The sequence below is a fragment of the Symphalangus syndactylus genome, chromosome 4 (genome assembly GCF_028878055.3).
Source record: "Symphalangus syndactylus isolate Jambi chromosome 4, NHGRI_mSymSyn1-v2.1_pri, whole genome shotgun sequence".
NCBI classification, from domain to species: Eukaryota; Metazoa; Chordata; class Mammalia; order Primates; family Hylobatidae; genus Symphalangus; species Symphalangus syndactylus.
In genome coordinates, this window is record NC_072426.2 from 27,895,622 (window position 1) to 27,918,778 (window position 23,157).

General features: G+C 38.8%; 2 protein-coding genes and 1 long non-coding RNA gene across 6 annotated transcripts in view; 2 read left to right on the plus strand and 1 right to left on the minus strand.

Annotated features, from left to right (window-relative positions):
• PRKG1 (protein kinase cGMP-dependent 1) overlaps positions 1 to 5,288 on the plus strand; it is a 1,318,464-nt gene extending 1,313,176 nt beyond the window's left edge. For all 4 annotated transcript variants that reach the window (XM_055274328.1, XM_055274327.2, XM_055274331.2 and 1 more), the window contains one exon: positions 751 to 5,288. In XM_055274328.1, the coding sequence (XP_055130303.1) occupies positions 751 to 849 (99 nt within the window). In that variant the 3' untranslated portion in view covers positions 850 to 5,288. The remainder of the gene's footprint in view (positions 1 to 750) is intronic.
• LOC129480499 (uncharacterized) lies at positions 3,785 to 19,260 on the minus strand. Its single transcript, XR_008657066.1, has 6 exons — positions 18,766 to 19,260; positions 18,530 to 18,617; positions 14,488 to 14,625; positions 8,172 to 8,311; positions 7,431 to 7,752; positions 3,785 to 4,850 (listed from the first exon to the last, which is right to left on the minus strand). It is a non-coding gene; the product is annotated as an uncharacterized lncRNA (long non-coding RNA).
• Positions 13,936 to 22,056, plus strand: DKK1 (dickkopf WNT signaling pathway inhibitor 1). The gene is made up of 5 exons (XM_055274334.2): positions 13,936 to 14,180; positions 19,557 to 19,809; positions 20,055 to 20,217; positions 21,403 to 21,543; positions 21,662 to 22,056. The coding sequence occupies exons 2-5, from the start codon at positions 19,567 to 19,569 to the stop codon at positions 21,913 to 21,915; spliced, it is 801 nt and encodes a 266-aa protein (XP_055130309.1). The 5' UTR covers positions 13,936 to 14,180; positions 19,557 to 19,566; the 3' UTR covers positions 21,916 to 22,056.
• The last annotated feature ends 1,101 nt before the right edge of the window (positions 22,057 to 23,157 follow it).

Below are 23,157 nucleotides of genomic sequence, written 5' to 3' on the forward strand. Positions count from 1 at the left end.
CCAGGAATTTGAGGTTTCAGTGAGCTGTGATTGCACCACTGTACTTCAGCTTGGGTGCCAGAGCAGAAAGGCCTTGTCTCTAAAAATAAAATAAAATAAAATGACACTTTTTCAAAGAGTCTTTACATGATCACTCTTTTTTTTTTTTATTTTTTTTTTTGAGATAGAGTCTTAATCTGTCACCCAGGCTGGAGTGCAGTGGCGCGATCTCGGCTCACTGCAACCCCTGCCTCTGGGGTTCAAGCAATTCTCCTGCCTCAGCCTCCTGAGTAGCTGGGATTATAGGCACGTGCCATCACACCCAGCTAATTTTGGTATTTTTAGTAGAGACAGAGTTTCACCACGTTGGCCAGGCTGGTCTTAAATTCCTGACCTCAAGTGATCCTCCCACCTCGGCCTCCCAAGTGTTGGGATTACAGACGTGAGCCACCGCGCTGGGCCTACATGATCACTCTTATACTTTCATGGCATCTTTGTTTCCATAGCTCTAGCCAAAGTTTATTATATAGAAAGATTTTTGTGATTATTTGTTTTAATCATACAATTTATTACTGACAATGGTATAAACTCTCCGAGGATAAGAACCATGTCTATTTGTACTCACCACTGTGACCCTCAATACCTACTACATAGTAGATACTCAACAAAATAGTCACTAATAGGGAATAAATACAGAATGCACTTAAAAATTCCAGCTTGGAATTCCACTAAAAAAAAATCCACTAAAAAAATCCTGTCCATTTTTTACAGGTTGCATCACCCACAGACACAAGCAATTTTGACAGTTTCCCTGAGGACAACGATGAACCACCACCTGATGACAACTCAGGATGGGATATAGACTTCTAATGTATTTCTCTTACCTGCTTCTGCCTTGCTGAAGACAGCTTTTTCTGAGACACAGCTGCCAGCAAACCTGAGGGAAAGAGAGAAGATTAGTGCTCGGGGTCACCATGATGCCTTTGATCGATGCTGCTCCAGTAACTACAGTGGCATTAGGACTTATTGCTTAGATGACAATAGTGCTCTTTACATGTTTTCTGTTTGAACCTAAAATAGCAGTTGACATGGTGGTCCTGAAGCAAAGCCTTTCACCAGTAAAGAGATGTTTTCTATTGTTGCAATGACCTTGCTTTGCTCTGATTATAATTTGAAAGACTGTAGGAAACACTTCAATCTAGTATAAGAGTCTGTACCTTGCTAGAATATTCAAGAAGATGAAAGAATAATATATTGGGTACAATAGATTACTATGGTACAGAAACTGGGCTATTCCCTTTCTTAAGGGGAAGGCTGTGGGATCTATTACTACAGGCCGGTGTATATACCATACAAAAGAGGACCACACATCTGTTGGTCACAGAGTTCATGTCACACCAGTGCTAGAAGTTTCATGATTTTATTTCCCAGCAGTGCTGATGACAAGACTGAATGTTACCTTTTCTTTCTGACAGATTTTAAAAATTGATATGATAAAAGCACAACTGCTATAGATTCTGCTGAGACCTCTCATAGTAGGTATATATGAGTTTTCACGGAGGACTGAAAAATAATGCATGATATTTGTTTGCTTTTTTTGATAAATTGGCATGACAGAGTGGGAAAAAAGCAATTCACAAAATCATTTCATATTTTTTAAAATATTGTGCTTAAAGATGGTCCTGGAAGTAAATGACTAGCAGCCAATTGGTTTTACCTAACATACCCTCAAACTGAGGCTTAAAGTATTCCCTTTTATAAAAAATAAACCCTTGGGGTAGGGTGGAGTGGGGAGGGATTAAAACCCATCCAAAAATTAAATAAAAACTATATAGGTGCTATGTATATCTTTCATCTGTAAATGTCAGTGTCTGAACAGACAACACAAATTCAAATCATTATATGTGTAGCCAGAAACTCAAGCATTTTCACTAAAGTTATTAAACCAAACTCCTGTCCAATTTCACTTATACAGCATAGTCAGTCTAGAGTTGAGAGACAAAGGTGATTATAAACCTATTTGAACTAGCTTCTTGTCTTAGGCCTGAACCAAAAAACAAACAAAAAACAAGAATGAAAAACAAAAATAAAAGAACTAGAAAAGACAAAGAAAGCCCAAAGTCAAAGTTGTTAAGATTTACAGGTTTACCAGACCTGGAACATTACTTATTTGAGGTCAAAGAACAAAACAAGAACCTGGCCAGGTGTCCATTACCTTTTTGTGAATAAGCTGAGTCCATACGCTTGTCTAACTAAGAAAGCAGTACAGAGGAAAACAGGAACCTGATTTTTTAAAAATAAATTTTAAATAGAATAGAATTACTACAATTCTGCAATTTCATACTACCTAAAAAGACTAGATTTGAAAATGTCAAGCTGATTTACTTTATTCACATGGAGAAAAGAATCCACAAATTAAACTGAATCCTTCACTGGAAGGCCAGTTGACTATTATTAGCTGTCATAAATAACTCAGCCATTTGGAAGCATTTCCTGGACAAAATTGCATCATACCTATGAAGAAAAATATAGAAGCTTTCAAGCTGTCATTCTGTTTTGGCCCTGTGTGTGAATTTGGTATATTGAATTGAGGCTTGCTTTTTTTTTCCAGTAGAGTTTTCTTTTTAATCAATCAAATGTCTACATTTCTGGAAGAAAAAGTCCAATTAGATCATTACACCTTAACTAAGAAGGCAAATATTATAAATTTTGCTTGACTTGTTCTTACTCAAAACTACCTTAGAATATGGTATCTTATAAAAATATAATATTCTTAAAATTTTGGAGGATAAAATGAAAAGGGAATAAACTTCAATTAAAACTTTAATCCTAAAATATTGTTATTCTTGTATTTTTGGAGTTTTCCCTCCCTTACAGTTTCTCCAAATTGGTCTATTCCCCAAGATATCCACTGTTTTCTACAGATTTTAGAATATAAAATTAAACATATCAACCTAAAATCTAGCTATGAATGTTATTTCAAGAGTTTTATATTTTTAATTGGGTTTTTAAGAATATGTAATTCCAACATTATAGTGAATGTTCAGTAGTTTTTGTTGAAAGACAATGTGGTTTAGGCTTGCTAAAGACTTGCTAGAATACTAAATTTACCTTGTTATTTGGAAGGAGAATCTGCTCCTATAACGTTTTAAAAATCCCCAAAGTCCCAGAGCTTAGCACTTACTATGGATTTTGGAACTGTGGTTCAAGTCTAAGACAACCAATATGAATAAGTTCAATGGAGAAGGAAGAAGTAGCATTCAGCACAATGTAACTGTAGATTGTTTCTCCCACTTGTTACTGCATCTTTGTTCATTTCACCCATAGCATTGCATTTGATGTCTGAAGCAATCACCACAAAATAAAGGTAAACTACATCTTCCAAGATGTACCAACAGAAAACATTCATCTAATTTTGTCAACGTTGAATTTTTAGGATTTAAATCTTGTCTTAATGAAGACTCTAGGGCTAAAATTCATGGTCAGTTCCATAAAATGCATCTCACTTTATTTCTGAATTTTTCACAGCCCCTCTATTTTCTTACACTAAAGAACATCTGGATAAGTTAGAATAGTGCCAACTTGTTTGATTTGTTATATGATTTTCTTGTTAATGTGTTGAGTATGGGAAATAAGGGCTTTCTGTGTGTCTTGACTCACAGGAAAACTGAAACTGCCAAGGGAAGCAACATTAAAACAACTGAGATAGATTGAATATATTCGAAAAAATAACTTCTGGAAAAACACTATACCTGCTTTTTATGTTTATATCTTCTTTCTTATTAAGACATGAATCAGATCTATGTGGCATTCAAAACAAATATATTTTGATTATATTCTTTACAAGTCATAATTTTTACCTAAAATTGTAGAATACGCATGTGAATTACACATGTGTAGTAATAAACTCAACTATTGAATTTTTCCTGTTTCATTTCTAAATGACTGAACTGATGGTAAACAAATTTAATGAAGTCAGCTACCATTTTGAAAATAAGGATATTAGAACTGATTTCATACAATAGAGGTGATCTGTGCATTATCCATAACAACGTTTTCTTTCACAATAGGACCACAGACAAATATTTATGTAAATAGATATTTTTGTGTGATATTTTGTGGTACATAGAACTTTTTTTAGTGTTTCACAGCATTATTATTTCATTTTATTTGTATTGAATAATGTTTTTAGGTCCAAGTAGACTTGAATTAATGTCATAATTGTCAGTATTATTGAAAATTATGTCGACTGTACTGTTATTCATCTGTCCCATAGTTTAGAACATGACCTGGCTATCTGGCATTGTTGCAAGTGCCTTAAATTCATGGCATCCTATTAAAAAAACAAATTTGGTGTTATGCTGCATGACAAAGACAAACACACCTCAAAATGTTGTCCTTTCTTAGCTTGCTGCGTTTTACAGTTCTTTCTGCTAACAATTTATAAGCCTTTATTATATAATATTGATGAATTACAGAAATGATGAAGTTGTTCTCTTATTTCTGTTAAATGTACCAGAGCTGTGTATCTGTTAATGAGATACAGCGTCATTTCTGTGAAATGTATACATGTATGTGCAGGTCAAATTAATATATGACATTGTATCAGTCTGTATACAGGTATTCCTGTTTTGCTAAGCTGTGCAGATTCTGTAAAAATAAATTAGTGCAGTCAAGTTCTAACATATCTCATTTTATAGACTCCATTGACAATGGTCCAACCCAAAAGAAAAATTGGAAATGACTGCTAACCACACCTCGTTATGAAACCAATGATGAAAAAGTCACTTGGTGCACCTCTCAACAAAACAGGATGCTTTCTCCGAGTTCTTGTATATGCAAATCATTTACGAGGCAAGTTTTCAACAGACCTAGAAAGCAAAACATTGGAAGTGTGTTGTTAGCCCTCCTCTCTGCCCCTGCATCAACAGACAGAGCTCTGGGACCTTGGCAATGACTCAGAGGTTGGGGCTTTCTGAGTAAAGGGACATTTCTTTAAGCATCATCTATCAAATTTATTTCAATGTATGATGTTTTTACAACTGGTCAGTTCTTTTGTATTCTTACAGCTATGGTTATTTGATTGTCCTCTTACAATTTGTTCTACATGAAAGAGTTCTTTGTTAGTCAGAATGCAACAAACTGTCATCAAATGGTCATTGACCACTTGCACTCTTTTGATGTAGATTAAAAACTTTTTCATAAACTTAACCTGCTTTGATTTGCTCTGTATTTTTCCTGCAGCTGTAATTGCTGAGTGCCTGTTGTATACTTTATAGAGTTGAAATAAAAAAATAATTACTTTTGAACTTAGTTGATGTTTAATTCCAGACAAGATTCCAAGAATAGAATTGGTATATCATACTAGATGAAATACCAGGTAGTGCTGTTGTAGAATGTCACCGTAGCAAAGTATGAAATACCTATAATCCAAGCATTCTTCATGAAATAATATACTATAATATAAAACTAATCCAACATATTGGTTTTAAAGAATTCATAGGAATAATGTTGGGCCATCCAGTGTGAAAAGCAAAGTGAATATAGATATTCACACAAACTCAGAAATTAGCAGATTTCTGAGGACGACCACCACACAGTCCTTTTTTGGGCTATCCCTAGTCAAACTCTGTACTAGGCAAAACAAAGGGACGATTCTTGTATATTACTACATCCTAGGAGGAAATGATTTCATATGAAGAGCAACTTCATGAGTCTTTGTCCAAGGATTTTTCACCTGATTCCTTGGCTTCATCATATGCACAAAGAAGAAACATTTGGAGAACAATATGATTACAACAAATTCAACTCTCCAAAGCCTAAACATATTCTTTCTACATCCCTTTGTCTTTCTCTGCAGTAAATGATGCACACATGAAAACTGGCTGCAGCATGAAGATTCTCTCAATTATATTGTTTTTGTCTTTTTGTCCTCACATTGCCAGTGACAGTGAGTTGAAAACCCTTGTTTGATGAAAACTAGAAATTCAGTCCAGTTAACTTTTTCAGATAAAGTCAATAAAACCACTTGAAAAAATACTATGTCACGATTGCTCATACAGTAATTTCATTTCTTCTGCAAATAGAACTGTAATATAAGCTTTTACCATCCATCCTTTAAGTTATATGATTTTTCATACCCTTAATCTAAGAATGTTCTTCTTGATCATGAAAGGGTTTTTTTTTTTTTGTACTAATTGCACAGTTTTGGGAGGCGCATGCAGATCAACACAATCATTAGAAGGATGGGGAGGAGGAGATGTCAGTGATGGGGATGATGTTGCATCTACATCACTCACATCTTGTGCATACTAATTTCAATGGGAATAAATCAGTGTGCAATTTTTCCAGAATGACAATAGGAATCAATTCTAAATTTGAGATAAATGGATTGATTGTGTGATCACCCAAATGATACCCAAGTGCAAATATTACAATGTTACACCTGCAGACCTACCTTTAGATTCTTATTTATAGCCCTGTGTGTCATGCTCATAATACAGGCCACCACGTTAATGTTTCTTTTGTGTGGGTGGGTGGTGTTTGAGACAGGGCCTCACTCTGTCACCCAGGCTGGAATGCAATGGCACAATCTCAGCTAACTGCAGCCTTGACTTTCTGGGCTCAAGGGACCCTCCTGCCTTGACCTACCAAGTATCTAGGACTACAGGTACACATCACCATGCCCAGTTAATTTCACGCTAAGTTTTTTTATTGAGAGTCATATTGAGAGTTTTCCTCTGTGTCCCCAGACTTCTCCTTTCTAACTCAAAAAGTCCCATAAGTTGATAAAACAGTAATATTTATCACTGGCAGCTGTTTTTTATCCAAGGTGACTCTATGGAACAAAAGACAAATCTATCTACATGCCCACTAGCAAAGCCCAACAGGTTAAGCCTCAAACTTGTGCAAAAAAAATTATAGAAAGAAAAAAAAAAGGAAAACAAGGCATTTCTAACAACCCAAAAGTCTGGCCACAGATTTTATAAAAATTCATGGACCAGCTCTAGGCATAGGATCTGAGCTAGTGTTTTTCAAACATTACTGTCATAAGATGTATCTGGGAAATAATATAAAAACATAGGTTTCTAGGATAATCCAAAGTTATTTTGAGGTATAACCCAGGAATCTGAATTTTTAACCAGCCCCTTAGTGTATTTGATGGGAATATACATCTCTATGAGATAGAAGCAGGAGAAAAGGATCCAGGGAGAAACATTTCAGGAATGGTGGGGTAAATGAGGCAAAGAGAAAAAAAAACTCTGTAAAGAATCATGGATATCCAAAGCCTATAAATGCTCTCAGAAATGTTAAATGGTATTTATATTCCACCTATAGAAGTGTCCTTTCAATTAACATATGAAAATGGCCTATTAATAGTAAGCTACTTTTTGTTAAGGAATAGACCTATGTCTTGATTTGCAAAGCCAAAAACAGATATGTATACCCACCTCTGGCATCTGGTACATCAAGGCAGGATACTAGGAGTTAATTTGCAGGAGGACTTAGTCCTCTGGGGAGAAATGATACTGGTGACCTGAGCTTCTGGCTCAGCTGGATTTTGGCCACAGTTCATCAATGTCTGATTTCCCTCCCTGGGGTACTTTTCTGTGCCATGTAAGTCAGGTTTGGCTTTTCGACTTGCTTTGGCCATTGAAAGGTGAGCCTTGTCACTGCAAACGGAAGTTTTAAGAGCCAGTTCTTGCTTTATTACATTCTCCTTTCCCTGTGATGTTGTGATCATCATTTCCTCAACAGTGGCTGCCCTCTCAGCTTCAGAAGCAGAGTAAGGACAGTGATGAGGAGTAGTGGCGCCCCTCACCAACTCGCAAAGGCTTTACAGTGGAATATATTGTTTTGAACCACTAAGATTTTGGCTTTGTCTATTTCAACAGGATTTCGCCTATTCCGACTGATACAACTGTCACATACAAAAGAAAGATGAGGCCTGCCCCAGCCTCTGCAAGGTGATTTATCACTGTAGAAAATAACAGGCAGAAAATAACAGAATAAATCTTTAGACCCTGAGTCACAGGCAGTAAAAACTGCAGAGAAGACTTGAATTCACCCAAATGCTCAATCTTCTGACAGAAACTACCTCAAACCTGACATAGCAAAGGTACATTTTAAGAGAGTAATAGAAGGAAACATTTTAAGAGTCCAGACCATCTAAGATTGGGGCAATGATTTACTTGGGCAATTTGCATGAAGACTTTCAAATTCAGAAGCACTGGTACTAAAGCATGAGAAGCAAAGAGGCCAGTAGAAATTATGTTAGACATGGAATCGAGGGATTTGTAATTCCTAGGAAGAACATGATTCTTCAAGGTTCCTGGAAAGAGGTGAGAGTGGAGAGATTTTACAATAAAAGAAAGTTGGAATAGGAACAAGATACCATCTTAACCACAATTCTAAATGTCTTCTGTGTAACCCTTTGCTAATTACATGTGTCACAAATTACTATGTAAATTGAAGTGAATTACTTAGGGCCTTGGTTTCCTGACCCATAAGAAGATTATTAGAGTTATTTTTGGTAATAAAACTCTATGCTTTTAAGTTCCTTTACTTACATCCTCCCTCCAGGGGCTGGCAAACTGTGATACACCAGCCAAATTTGTCTCAGCCTGTTTTTGTAAATAAAGTTTTATTGGAACAAACATTTTCTAAAGCTGCTTTCATGTTGCAACAACACTTGAGTAGTAAGCTAGAGGCTGCATGGCAGGTAAAGCCTAAAATATTTACTGTCTGGGCCTTTCCAGAAAATGTTGCCTATCTCTGATCAGAAAGGAAAGGCTTGCAATGAGCTGATGATTTTCAAGTTCAGTTCTCCATAGAGCTTCAGGACATTGAAGTAATGTCTCAGAGTCTACCAGGATGGAATAGGGAGAGGAGTACCTGGATTAGGAAAAGGGGACATGCGGGGAGTAGGCTCCACAGACTCCAGATTTCTAATTCTGATTCAGCCAGAAAGGTTACAATATTATTCGTTTTACATATCGGTTTAAGATAGTCTAATGTTAAACCACCCATATGTATTTATGTATATGTATACGTGTGTATATGTATACACACGTGTATACATACACATATATGTATACACGTGTATATATACACATATATGTATACACATGTATATGTAGAAATATAATATAATTTAATATGTATTTAATATTCCATTGGCATATTTGCCACTCTATGCAGTACTATCAAATTGGCTCAATTAACATGGTTTATAAATATTATTTATATCTTATGGAGTATCCCCCCACACTCCCTCCCTCCATCTCCCTAGCTTTTTGTCTTTAAAATTGTTTTAGCACGTTAGAGTCCTTTTATTCTATATAAATATTAAAACCATATGGTCACGTTTCATGAAAACACCTTTAGGATTTTGATAAAAACACCTTTAGGACTTCAATAAAATAAACCATTTTTATTTGTCAGATTTGCAAATTTAAGTTTAAAAGTAGCAAAATATTGGTTAGAATGTAGAGCAATGTAAAATATTCATATACTGCTGTTACAAATGGGAATTTTTACAAATTGGAAGAATAATTTTCCAATATTTAACAAAGTTGAAAATGTCTGTATCCTATAACTGAACACTTCTTTTCATTGGTATATTTCCTAGAAAAAAAGTTCATACACATTCACTAGGAGATATATATATATATATATATGTGTGTATATATCAGCATATCTTCAGAAGAATTTTGAAACAGTAAAAAATTTAGAAGTCAAACTGTCCATTACCTGGATAATAGACCATTAAGTCTGGTGTATTCAAACAATAGAATATTATATGAAAGTGAATATAAATGCATTAGTTAAATTTAACATGGATAAATTTCAGAAACAATGCTAAACGAAAAAATTGCATAATACAGTGTGACAACATTTATATATTTTTTTAAGTCAGAAACTTTTATTTTGGGGGAAATGACAAGATTCGGTTATTTGAATCAACTCTCCTACTGAAAATTTAAACTGCTACTACATATGTATATGTATATGTATGTGTGTGTGTGCGTGTGTGTGTGTGTGTGTGTGTGTATGTTACGTCCCTCTCTCTCTCTTAAAATCTCAAAAAGTTGGCAACATACTAAGAAAAAGCCAAGTCAAAATCTAAGGGAATGTGGGAACCATGGAAGTGGGCCACTAAAACTTTATTTGCTTTGAGAACATTTGTCGAGTCTGTCGAAGTTGAGCTTTGGTTTAATAGCCACCTGGGACAAGGGATATATACAAAAGTCAATATTCAAGGACTACAATTTTTAAAACTTAAATGACATAAACTTACAATTAAAGTATATTAAAATAATAGTATATAAATGTTACAAAATTCTATAAAATATATACCCAAAATATATACTCAAAACTTATTACTACCTAAATATATTACTTCATTGTACTATTGCATATGCTCTTGAAATTATTTAATCAATTGTATCAGTATGGGGCTCAGTGCAGTGTCTCATACCTGTAATCTCAGTGTTTTGGGAGGCTGAGGCTGGAGGATCACTTGAGGCCAGGAGTTCAAGGCCAGCCCAGGCAACATAGTGAGATGCTGTCTGTATTAAAAAAAATCATTTTTAATTATCTGGGCCTGGTGGCACGCATCTGTAGTTCTAACTATGCTTGTAATCCCAGTGCTTTGTGAGGCTGGGGCAGGTGGATCACCTGAGTTCAGGAGTTTGAGTTTGAAGTAAGCTATGATTGCACCACCACGCTGCAGCCTGGGTGACAGAGCAAGACTCTGTCTTGGAAAAAAAAAAAATTGTATCTATATGGTGAAAGTACTGTATAATTGTGAGCACATCTTCCCATCTCCATGGTCAGTGGAGTCACAGTTTTCACTTGAAATTGTCTTTGATGATTAATTTTATATGTTAACTTGATTGGGTTCAGGGATACCCACATCTCTGGTGAAACAGTATTCCTGGTTGTGTCTCTAAGGGTGTTTCCAGAAAAGATTTGCACTTGAATTATTAGATTGAGTAAAGAAGGTCTGTCCTCTCCAATGTGAGCAGTCATCATCCAGTCCATTGGGGGCCTGAACAAAAAGGAGAAGGAAGGGAAAAATCTCTCTCTTCTTAATCAGGGACTCCATCTTCTCCTACCCTTGCACATCAGAGCTCTTGGACCTGCAGAGTTAGTAGTTTTTTTTTTTTTTTTTTTTTTTTTTTTTGAGATGGAGCTTGGTTCTTGTCGCCCAGGCTGGAGGGCAATGGTGTGGTCTCGGCTCACTGCAACCTCCACCTCCCGGGTTCAAACAATTCTCCTGCCTCAGCATCCTGAGTAGCTAGGCTTACAGGCATGAGCCACCATGCCCAGCTAATTTTTTTGTATTTTTAGTAGAGACAGGGTTTCACCATATTGGCCAGGCAGGTCTTGAACTCCTGACCTCAGGTGATCCACCCGCCGCAGCCTCCCAAAATACTGGGATTACAGTCGTGAGCCACCACACTCAGCCTAGATTTTTTTTTTAAGAGATTGGATCTCACTCTCTCACTCAGGCTGGAGTGCAGTGGTGCAAACCTGGCTCACTGCAGCCTTCACCTCCTGGGCTTAAGCAATCCTCCCGCCTCAGCCTCCCGAGTAGCTGAGACTACAGGTGTGTAGTCTCATCCGGCTGATTTTTTATTTTTAGTAGAGATGGGGTCTCACTATGTTGCCTAGGCTGGTTTTGAACTCCTAGGCCCATGCAATCCTCCTGATTCAGCCTCCCAAATTGTGATTATCGGCATGAGCCACCACGCCTGGCCTCAATAGATTTTTTTTTAAGGAAAAGAAAAGCACCTTTAATTGACTAATATTTGCCTTTCTATGACAATAAAAATAGGAAAAAATCTGTTTCTCTCCTATTCCTTACATACTTGTAAGAAAGTTCCACTTATGTATTTACTTACTTATTTTTCTAATCTCAGCTGTGAATTAAACCCTAGCAAAGTAATTTTTCGAACAAGTTTAGGACTTTGCCTGCAAATCAGGAACTTTAAATACAAAGAAAACATGCATTTTAAACCTTTAGACTTCACAGCTCTAGCCACAGTTCCCGTCTAAAATTCTTAGTGTAAATGATACTAGTAAATGGTATTAGCAGGAAGGCGTAGGAGAATATGCCCCTAATAGAAAGCTAATTCACCACTCTACTCTCTGCCTCAATGTTTGCATAGCTCCTAAGCAAGCTTGTGGCTCTGCTGAATTCACAAAACTGTTGGTATTTGCAAAATGTTTTCCATTTCTTTTTCAAACTTAGAGCTTACTTTAAAGAATACGATTCTTGTGGTAAACAGAATCAGCTGGATTGCAGTAATATTATGAGAAGATGGAGATACTGATGGAGAAAATAGCACAATCAGGAAATGTAGGCAAATATAATGAATACACTAATGACATTTTGAGAGGTTTTGATTGAGGTCGATGTGCTTCTTAAAGTCATCATTATAAATAGATTTTAGAATATAATCCTAAAATAATAGTATACAATTTTTTACTTAGCATCTAACTGATAGCTACAAATTGAGTACACAATTCATATTGAACTGAATGTTTAGAGATGGCATTTCTTACACATCTTCCATGATCTTTTCTTCTTTAAAAGAAATATTTTAAAAAAATAGAAATCTTTTTTTCTGCCAGAACTCTTCAAAAAACATCAGATAGAAGAACAAAATTGGGTCTAGTTTAAAATATCCGCTATCAATAAAATGCATAACTGCCATTAACATATATGTTAACAGCTACATATACTATGTTAGCACCTGCACTTCCAATGTTGTTTTATTAATTTTCCTGCTGTTCTTTTTCTCCTTGCACATCATGTGGACTCAAATGAAGTGAAACTGTTAAATAGTACATTATAACTATTGTTTTGCATAAACTATTGAATGTTTTTATCTTCCTTTTGAAAATGTAAATCTGAGACTACTAATATTTTTATTATCCAAATAAATTTAAAAAGCATTTTCTGTTATATTTTCATTCTCCCTGAATAGTTATATTGTCTGAACTTTCTTAATATTTGTTTGGCTTAGCATTTCCCTACAGCATTATATATTAACATAGTAACCTGGAGACCCAGACATTTTTATCCAGCAATGCAATGTAGAGCCTTTGAACTTCAACCAAACTAAAACATTTAATGAGAACCTAAGTCTCGCACCCCAGCTCCCTTTTATTTTTTAAGTATATGGTGGTGACAGTACCAGACCTTATCATTTTAATTCTACCATGTGTAGATTTAATTTTTCAACAAAACATTATGTGGAATATTAAGAAGGACAAAATATATTTGGCTTTAGAGAGTTTGCAGCATAGGGAGCTATGAAAATATACAAGTAATTGGACCCCGAAAATAAATGTAACTACGGGATTAATACATACTTTTCTCTTCCCTACTAAGAACTTCTACGGAAATTCCACTAGGAGGCAGCAGAAGAACGGGTTTCTCCCACCTCCCCCACGGACGCCGGAGACACAGCGGAGCCTGATGTCCCTCAGAGCTTTAATCTTCCCCTCAGTCGCCTTTCCCCTCACCCGCCTCTAATTAAGTCAGAAAGGCCCTGTATTTATTTGCCCATGAACTGACACAGCAAACCAACAGCAGCCATTGTAGTGTGAATGGATTTGCGACCAGGCAAGGGGCTTCAGCCGGGATTACCCGCCCCGCAGCCGGATGAATGTGCTGAGCACAAAGTCTGCTCAAAGCCGAGCAAACGGACTATTTGTGAAAATGCCATCCTGGCTCAAGTCTGATTAAGACCGGGGGTCCCCAGGCCGTTTGATCTTCGCTCATCAAAGAGAGTCTTTAAACAAGCTTCATTTTACACTAACTGTATGCTAGCGACGGGTTGTGACACCCAAGTGCAGCCACCGTGAGCAGCCGGCACTGGGAGCGCGTGAACAATGGGGGATTCGCCATGCTGCGCGGTGCAGGGCGCGGGGCCTGCGCGGGGCAGGGCGCGGGGCCTGCGCGCTGGGAAACGCGCCGGGAAACGCGCCCGCGCTGGAGGCGGGGCCTTTGAGGAAGGACTCAGGCTTGGAAGCCCCTAGGTCGGCCCGACAGGTAGTTCCCCGACGTGCTTCTTGCCACGGACTCCTAGACTCCTCTGAAAATTATTTTATTTTTGTAACTTAAGGGCGATGAAGAATCCTTACACGAGTTAATTATACATCCCTCCTGCACTTCCCCGCTAAAAGTGAGTAGTTCTATTTAATAGCCTACGTCTTCCACTCTTTAGCATTTCTAAGACTGGGTGTCAAGACTAAAGTGTTTTTAAGGTCCTACTTTCTACTTTTCACCTTAAGGTCCTTTACAATTCACTAGTTGGAGAATTAGTGATAGCTGAAAACATCAGCTTTAAATATTACAACCAATTTTGTGATGGGAAAACAACCTCCACACACACACACACACACACACACACACACACACACACACACACACTTTTTAGAAAGTCACCTGGTCCAAGTAATTCACCTTATTTCCAGGCACTTAATACTTACATGCCAGTCTCTTCAAAATCGACATAGTCACTATCAATGTCAGTGATTATTACTTGATCTTTAGGCTGCATAAAAGAACAGACTCCTTGCAGGATGTTCTTATTTAACCTGAGTACAAAAGGCCTTCCCTTGGCAGTGCTGAAAGAAAAAGAAAAAGAGAGAGAGAAAGAGAGAGAGACTTTCGTAATGAAAAGGAACCTCTCCATCTCCCCTGCATCCCATTTTATAAAGAAAAGCCAGCACCACACCAAGAGTTAAATGGCTTTCCCATGTTTAGGAGCCAGATTATGGCTGACACCCTGTACAGAGTACCATCCCTAGCCTCCTGACTCCTTGGTACGATGGCTTTCTTGGCCATACCCTGGGAGAAGATCTGTCTTATAAAGGAGATAATAATAGGAACCCAGTGACATGGAAGAAAATTGTTTTTCTGTAGATGCGGAGACTGTTTCATGGGATCCTACATCCTGCTTTCTGCAGACACTGGCCTATCCTTAGGGTTGGAGATATTAAATCCTTTAGGGGACTCAAAGAGGACATTGCACTCCCTATACCCACCACCACAGACCTTTCTTAGTGTCAGGACCTCAGAAAAGATGGTAGGCAGATGTCTATCTGGTTTAGGCACTATCTTCGCTGGGTTTTAGTCAAATGTTTCTGGGTTCCGGGCTCTACTCTCAGATTAGCTTTTTAAAAAAAGAAGATGTGACTTGCTCCAGTAAAACACATCTTCTGAGCTTGGTTAGAAAGCTACCACGGAGCCTGATTTATCTGGGCTGGCCATCTCCACTGCCCAAATAAACGTAATCACGGTCAAATCTTGCCTTCTCTTTGTACTGGGGAGTGCAGAAAATCCAGCTCTCAGGGAAGTCATAACATGGACCAGGTCTAAAAGTTCTTTTAACATCATGAAGAACATTAAGACCAAACTGTTTTAAAAGTCAATGAGAAAGTCATATCATTTTTTACAAAACGTCGGGAATGAGGAATCCCTGCTATACTCAAGATTGACACTAACAAAAATGTTGGCAACACCCACCATAAGGAATGATATTTATGCGGTATTTTCTTAGCAAAGTAAAATTATATGGCAACAAATCTGCTTCTTTCGATTTGATCAAGAGAAAGAAGGAAAGAAGTAAGGTAGGGAAGGAGGGAGAGAAAAAAGAAAAGAGGAAAGAAGGGAATTAAAAATACACCAGTAGACTGGGCGCGGTGTCTCACGCCTGTAATCCCAGCACTTTGGGAGGGCCAAGGTGGGAGGATCACTTGAGCCTAAGAGTTTGAGAGCAGCTCTGCCTGGCAACATAGTGAGACCCTGTTTCTACAAAAAAAATTAAAAATTAGCCAGGTGTGGTGGCATGCAGCGGTAGTCCCAGCTACTGGGGGGTGATGTGGAAGAACTGCTTGAGCCTGGGAGGTCAAGGCTGCGGTTAACCATTATTGCACCACTGTGCTCCAGCCTGAGCGACAGAATGAGATCCTGTCTCAAAAAATATATAAAAATATATAAAGCAAAAAAAAAAATCAGCGGTCACAAATAACAGAGATGGAAAAATGGTTGGTGAATAGCATGGAGTGTTTTGGAGTATATTTGTCTGTCTCCCTCATGGATGAAAAGGTTGAGAAATATTCTATGCCTGGCAGCCAGCACTTAAAATATAAAGAAGACATGTATTATTATGCTGTTCCTGAGTTATGAGGTTCAATTCCATGCTGATAAGCGTATTTCACCTATTTAAAAATATAATACAAAATATTAAATTTGTTACATTAATTATGATCATATTTATACCAGATTGAATAGGAGGCAGGGTTCCCTACAAGACTAAATAAACTCAGTTTAATAAACTAAATTCACCTACTCTGGCTCCCACCTCCTCTGTCACCCAGCTGTAAGAGAGACTCAGACAGTCACTAGAACCCTCTCTCCTTCCTGAGACATGTTAGTCACAGTTCCTGCACCTTTTTCTTGCTTCTCCATGACCTAGTATCTGCCAAAATATAATCGATGTTGGAAAAATTTTTACCCCCAGCCCCATGATAAGTATATTGTATTTCCCCAACTACTCACAGACTGAAAGCTTTCTGAGGGCAAGAAGCCTGCCTTTCATATTGTGAGATATGCTCCCAATAATGGGTACTCGCTGAATATTAACTGGCTGCTGATGGGACAATGAGTTTTACTGTACCTCTTTATCTACCTTGCACTCTTGTTGCCAGTGAACAAACCACATCCTGGAAAGGATTTTCAAATGGAGAAAAAGTACTGAAAAAATAAATTTCCTCATTTGGAACAAAGGTTTGATTTGCTATGTACTTAGCCCTCTCTGAGGACCACCCATGTAATTTCTCCCCTGAATAATTTGTGAGGTTACCTCTCCTCTGCCCACTAAATGATTTGAAGGTAGATTCTATGGGAACTCATCTTTTATCACACAATATCATGTATAATGCTTAGTACAAAGTAAGAACTCAGTTACTGACCAACTCATTATTAGTTTTAAACTCATGACAACTTCAGGAGCAATGTGAAAGGTGAGGAAGGAGGTAAAAGCTAGCCCACTCTTGAAACTCTATGCTTGGTTTAGCTCTCCTAACTCAATACGACAGATTCTGTCCAGACTCAGTGAATATTGAAACATAAATAGACATATGATATGTGTTCAGAGATCAAGGTTGAATTTATGCAACAAGCTTCTTTGTTATAACAGAATTTTCCTTTTGTTGATTAAATTGTTCCACTTTCTTTTCTTTTGCCCCAGGCAATGGAATTTTTTGTGAAGCCAAGCTTTTAATGAACCAAGTTCATTAAATGTATTAATCATATACTATCTCTTCAGAAAAAAAGGCAAGAGATTGGCCTTTAGTGTGGCACAAATATATTTCTAGATTCGAAATATTTAAATAGGTTAATAGAACTAAACAGAAACATTTTCAGCCTTCTGATTGGCAGGCGGATTTTTCTCCACATTTCAATGTCATTCAAACTTAACACAGCTTGCAGATTTCCTAGTACACTGAAGGTGCTTAACGCAGCTATTCTTGACAGGATAATTTCCTGGACAGATGGAATTTGGGATGGAAGGGACACTAGTATAACTAGGGTACCATTCAAGAATTGTTTAGATGACCTTCTTAATATTACCTTTGAAACTGAAGGAGCTAGAACACAGACCATGGTAAATTGTGTTTTAATTACTCCTTCCCCCACTAAACTTCAAGATTTTATTGCTTCAGGATTGTCACTGGCTTTACTTGGTGGTGGCCCCAGTTCTGACTATAGTAGGTCAGCGTGTGGAGTCATTATAGACAGCCTAAATCTATACAACTTAGAGGAGGACAAAATAAATATATCTTACTTTTTTAAAATTCAGTAGTGATTATTCAATCATCTCCCCCTTTTCCAAACTCACAAAACAGTTGCCTATTTTCTGACACTTATAATATCAACCTGTTTTTAAAAGAATTATATATATTTTTATATTTATTACTATAATTTTATTGTTACTACATCTTTTATTATTACTGTAATTAGAATAAATAGAACTTTATTCTTTAAAATGAGAACTATGTCTCATAGATATTTGTATTCACTGTGGCCCTCCCCCCACCACCCATCTCACCAAAAAATTTAAAAAATATAAATAAGGTAACAACCCAGAGGGCAGCCCAATGCCAGGGCTCTGGGCTTCCAATAAGTTTTTGTTGAATTAAATAGATCATTTCCCATTTATAAGCATGACACCATTCTTATACATCAATCAGCCTTACAGTATTATATCTACACACCAATTTCAATGACGTCAAATTCACTTTCTAATTCACTTTCAGCTCTTCTTCTCCTCAAGGTAGTTTCTTATCTCCCTAGAAGGGGTATTGCGTGGTCCCGTGCAAGGTATGACTTGGGAGCAAACCCTGCGTTGGGAAGCGTTGCGATATGATATACTAATGAGGAAGTCAGGGGCTAAGCCCTAAGAGTTTCTTATTTCCCCACATTAGCCCGCCACTGAGAAGGGAGAACCGGGGAAAGGCGACTGACCCGGCACGTTGGACCCTGTCCACTTTGGTCCCGGCCACTTTGATCTCACGCGTCTGCCTAATCAAGTTCATCTACTGCCGCGATTGCCCTGATTCAAAGAACAACATTAAATCGTTTGATTATCGGATGGTCATTTCCCTCTTTCCTCCACCCCTGATCTAATTTCTAAACGCCAGTCTCTCGCCTCTCTCTCTAAACTTCCCATCAAAAGAGAATTAGCTCTTCTTCCTTCTTACCCTCGTTTGATGTGCAAATTTCCTTCTCTTTGCACATTTTTCTCGCAGTGGCGGGGGGAGGTGGGGGAAGAGGGCAACTGAAGGACCTTAAAGCCAGGGATCTAACTCAGATCTGCAAACTGCGACTCTAAAGGGTTAATGAGCAACTTGCACCCGCCACCTGGCCCTCTCAGAGGCGTCTTGCTAGAGCCATTGAATTACAGACCGGTTTGTATTTAATACTGAATATGACTTGTGTGCACAGTCAGCGAGTATCGGCATTAGGGAGAGAAGCAAAAAGTGCTTTTGGAGAGCGTATCACCCCTCGGCTCTGAAAAGTAGTTCAGATCCGGATAATTCAACCGTTACTGCCAGGCAAGGGCACCCAAGTTTCCAGAGTTCCTCCTGCCGCCTGCATTTATTAAAGTCGTCTGCTATAATGCTCTCTGGTAGCCGTCACCCCGAAGGTGAGCCGGGCCAGCCAAGCGACCAAGCAAGGGAGGGGCGAGGTGAAGACTGTCAAAGGCCCCCCTTCATGTACACAAACACACCCCCTCCCAGCCCCTCCCAGCGCTTTGAAATCCCATCCCGGCTTTGTTGTCTCCCTCCCAAGGGGCCGGAATGCTCCGGGTCCGCTGTATAAAGGCAGCCGCGGTGGCGGTGGCGGCGCAGAGCTCTGTGCTCCCTGCAGTCAGGACTCTGGGACCGCAGGGGGCTCCCGGACCCTGACTGTGCAGCCGAACCGGCACGCTTTCGTGGGGACCCAGGCTTGCAACGTGACGGTCATTTTCTCTTTCTTTCTCCCTCTTGAGTCCTTCTGAGATGATGGCTCTGGGCGCAGCGGGAGCTACCTGGGTCTTTGTCGCGCTGGTAGCGGCGGCTCTCGGCGGCCACCCTCTGCTGGGAGTGAGCGCCACCTTGAACTCGGTTCTCAATTCCAACGCCATCAAGAACCTGCCCCCACCGCTGGGCGGCGCTGCGGGGCACCCAGGCTCTGCAGTCAGCGCGGCGCCGGGAATTCTGTTCCCGGCCGGGAATAAGTACCAGACCATTGACAACTACCAGGTGAGAGGGGTCGGGCAATCAGAGGATGCTCTGACCTTGAAAGGGTCCTATTTGGAGAGGAGGGAGTAGAACGTGCTGAATGTGTGCGGTTCAGGGAGCATTTGGCAACCCTGCATTTGAGAGCAGTGGGCAGTAACAGGTTTTAGAGAGGTGGACAGATAGGGACTGTGATCAGCGCCCGAGTCCAAGAGGGCGAGTACCTGGACGTCTGGATGCCTCACCCTCTCCCCGAACCCTTCCCACAGCCGTACCCGTGCGCAGAGGACGAGGAGTGCGGCACTGATGAGTACTGCGCTAGTCCCACCCGCGGAGGGGACGCGGGCGTGCAAATCTGTCTCGCCTGCAGGAAGCGCCGAAAACGCTGCATGCGTCACGCTATGTGCTGCCCCGGGAATTACTGCAAAAATGGTGAGTCCTGAAAGCTCCCTTTCACACTAAAACTGTCCAGCCTTTGAGCGTCTATGAATGGGGGGGAGGGGAATCTCCGCCCTGAGAACACTGCGGCGCCGCCTGCAAATGAGTGTTCAGCATGCAGGATTCCGCTGAAGTGTCTTCATTGCAAGGGTTTAATCGGGAAGAAGAGAGAAGTTCGGAGGTCTCTGAGGTCCTTATCTTCCTCCGTGTCCCTCAATGATTCAATACAACGGCTCACCTCGTAGTGGATCCTTCCATAAAAATTTGTCTGCGGACAACCTTGAGGTCAATTTGAGAAGGGGGATGATGGGGAGGATGATGGGATCATACAGAGACCAAAGAAACCAGCTTTGGCGTTCAGCTGTCCTTTTTATTTTTCTTAGTGTGATTCTCACAGCTTTGCCAGACTGGCCTCTCCTGATTTTTGCTGAAACTGTTGTCAGCCAGAGGACTGATTTATCTGCACTGGCCATTTTTAAGAGAGATCTTGATACCTTCACAACCTGACTTCTCCATCCTTCCCCCTCCCTCTATATCTTCTGCTGCCTTAATATAAGTACTCCTCCCCCCCAACCACAGATCCACTAACTTTTAATTTTTCAAAAGGTGGATTTAGACAGCTAAAGAGGTCTCCAGAAATAAGCTAACAGGGCGATGACCCTCCTTAGGACCCAGCAGTACTCCAGGATGAACTAAGTAAATATCTGTAATATAGAAATTACACAGTAAAGTAACTGGTGGGTGAGAATGCAATGTTCCAGGCAGCTGGAATTGCATTTGCTTAACTTAGTCTGGTAGGACCCATATAGCACCAGGGGCAGAGAAGTTATTTTTAAGAACATTTTTAAAAGCGACTAGTTTCTTTTTCTTACCCCAAAGGTAATATTAAAATGGGCAGAAATCTCACTTGCCCCTACCACAGTTGGTGGGAAAGTATTTTAAATGGCTACACTGGGGATATTACCTATGACTTACTGTATACAGTATACACATTGGTGCTTCTGTCCATCTGGAGAGTTTTGCATTAACAGTAAAGAGGAAGTTTGGCTTGTGTTTAAAATGATGTCACTGCAATGACGTATCTCAAGTTGATGCTGGCATAACGGACTGCCACTGTCACAGCTGTTAGCAGTAATGCATTACAACCATGAAGTTAATCACTATTTCCTGCTTCATTAGGAATATGCGTGTCTTCTGATCAAAATCATTTCCGAGGAGAAATTGAGGAAACCATCACTGAAAGCTTTGGTAATGATCATAGCACCTTGGATGGGTATTCCAGAAGAACCACCTTGTCTTCAAAAATGTATCACACCAAAGGTAAGGATGTTAAGACTCATTCTTAGCACATCAGAAATGTCATTTGAATTATTTTAGTGAAACGATGCAGGTTTAACAGTAACTATGTACTTTTTTCCTACTGTCTTCTCCTTCGTAGGACAAGAAGGTTCTGTCTGTCTCCGGTCATCAGACTGTGCCACAGGATTGTGTTGTGCTAGACACTTCTGGTCCAAGATCTGTAAACCTGTCCTGAAAGAAGGTCAAGTGTGTACCAAGCATAGGAGAAAAGGCTCTCATGGGCTAGAAATATTCCAGCGTTGTTACTGCGGAGAAGGTCTGTCTTGCCGGATACAGAAAGATCACCATCAAGCCAGTAATTCTTCTAGGCTTCACACTTGTCAGAGACACTAAACCAGCTATCCAAATGCAGCGGACTCCTTTTATATAATAGATGCTATGAAAACCTTTTATGATCTTCATCAACTCAATCCTAAGGATATATACAAATTCTGTGGTTTCAGTTACGCATTCCAATAACACCTTCCAAAAACCTGGAGTGTAAGAGCTTTGTTTCTTTATGGAACTCCCCTGTGATTGCAGTAAATTACTGTATTGTAAATTCTCAGTGTGGCACTTACCTGTAAATGCAACGAAACTTTTAATTATTTTTCTAGAAGTGCTGCACTGCCTATTTTTCCTCTTCTTATGTAAATTTTTGTACACGTTGATTGTTATCTTGACTGACAAATATTCTATATTGAATTGAAGTAAATCATTTCAGCTTATAGTTCTTAAAAGCATAACCCTTTACCCTGCTTAATCCTCGAGTCTAGAATGCAAGGAGCTTCTGGAATGACAAATGATAGGCATCTAAAATGCAACCTGAAAATACTAGCTTATTCTCTGAAATGTACTATCTTAATGCTTAAGTTATATTTCTCTTTAGGCTGTGATAGTTTTTGAAATAAAATTTAACATTTAATATCATGAAATGTTATAAGTAGACATACATTTTGGGATTGTGATCTTAGAGGTTTGTGTGTACGTATGTGTGTGTTCCACAAGAACGGAAGTGTGATATGTTTAAAGATGATCAGAGAAAAGACAGTGTCTAAATATAAGACAATATTGATCAGCTCTAGAATAACTTTAAAGAAAGACGTATTCTGCATTGATAAACTCAAACGATCATGGCAGAATGAGAGTGAATCTTACATTACTACTTTCAAAAATAGCTTCCAATAAATTAATAATACCTACCTAAATGGTCAATATTTTTTGGACAAGGAAGAAAATCATTCACAAAAATAATACTCCAAAGTACTTGGTGATTGGCAGGAGCTGGATGTGTGCCCATAAATACGGTTAACAAATACATGCAGATTTTGTACCAAACAAAATAATTTGCAGTATCTTAAGTACTACTGCATGCAAAGCAGACTTAGTTCTAATTATTTTGGTTTTAAAATAATTGTTAATTAAAAATCACAAATCCTTCCTCATTCCACTCTTTTTTTCTCTTGCTAGGTGAGTTTCATATTTCAAGTTTTGTTTAACCTGAAATCTATTGATTGGAATGAGGATAGAGATACAGTATTTTAAAGAAAACCCACAGGAATAAAATCTAAATTTTCTTTGCATTTGTACTTGCCA

Excerpts from the sequence above, each read along its gene's own strand:
- DKK1 (XM_055274334.2), top strand. The coding sequence starts at position 19,567 with ATGATGGCTCTGGGCGCAGCGGGAGCTACCTGGGTCTTTGTCGCGCTG. Across the intron at positions 19,810-20,054 it reads AGACCATTGACAACTACCAG|CCGTACCCGTGCGCAGAGGA; the intron begins GTGAGAGGGGTC and ends CCCTTCCCACAG. Across the intron at positions 21,544-21,661 it reads AAAAATGTATCACACCAAAG|GACAAGAAGGTTCTGTCTGT; the intron begins GTAAGGATGTTA and ends TCTCCTTCGTAG.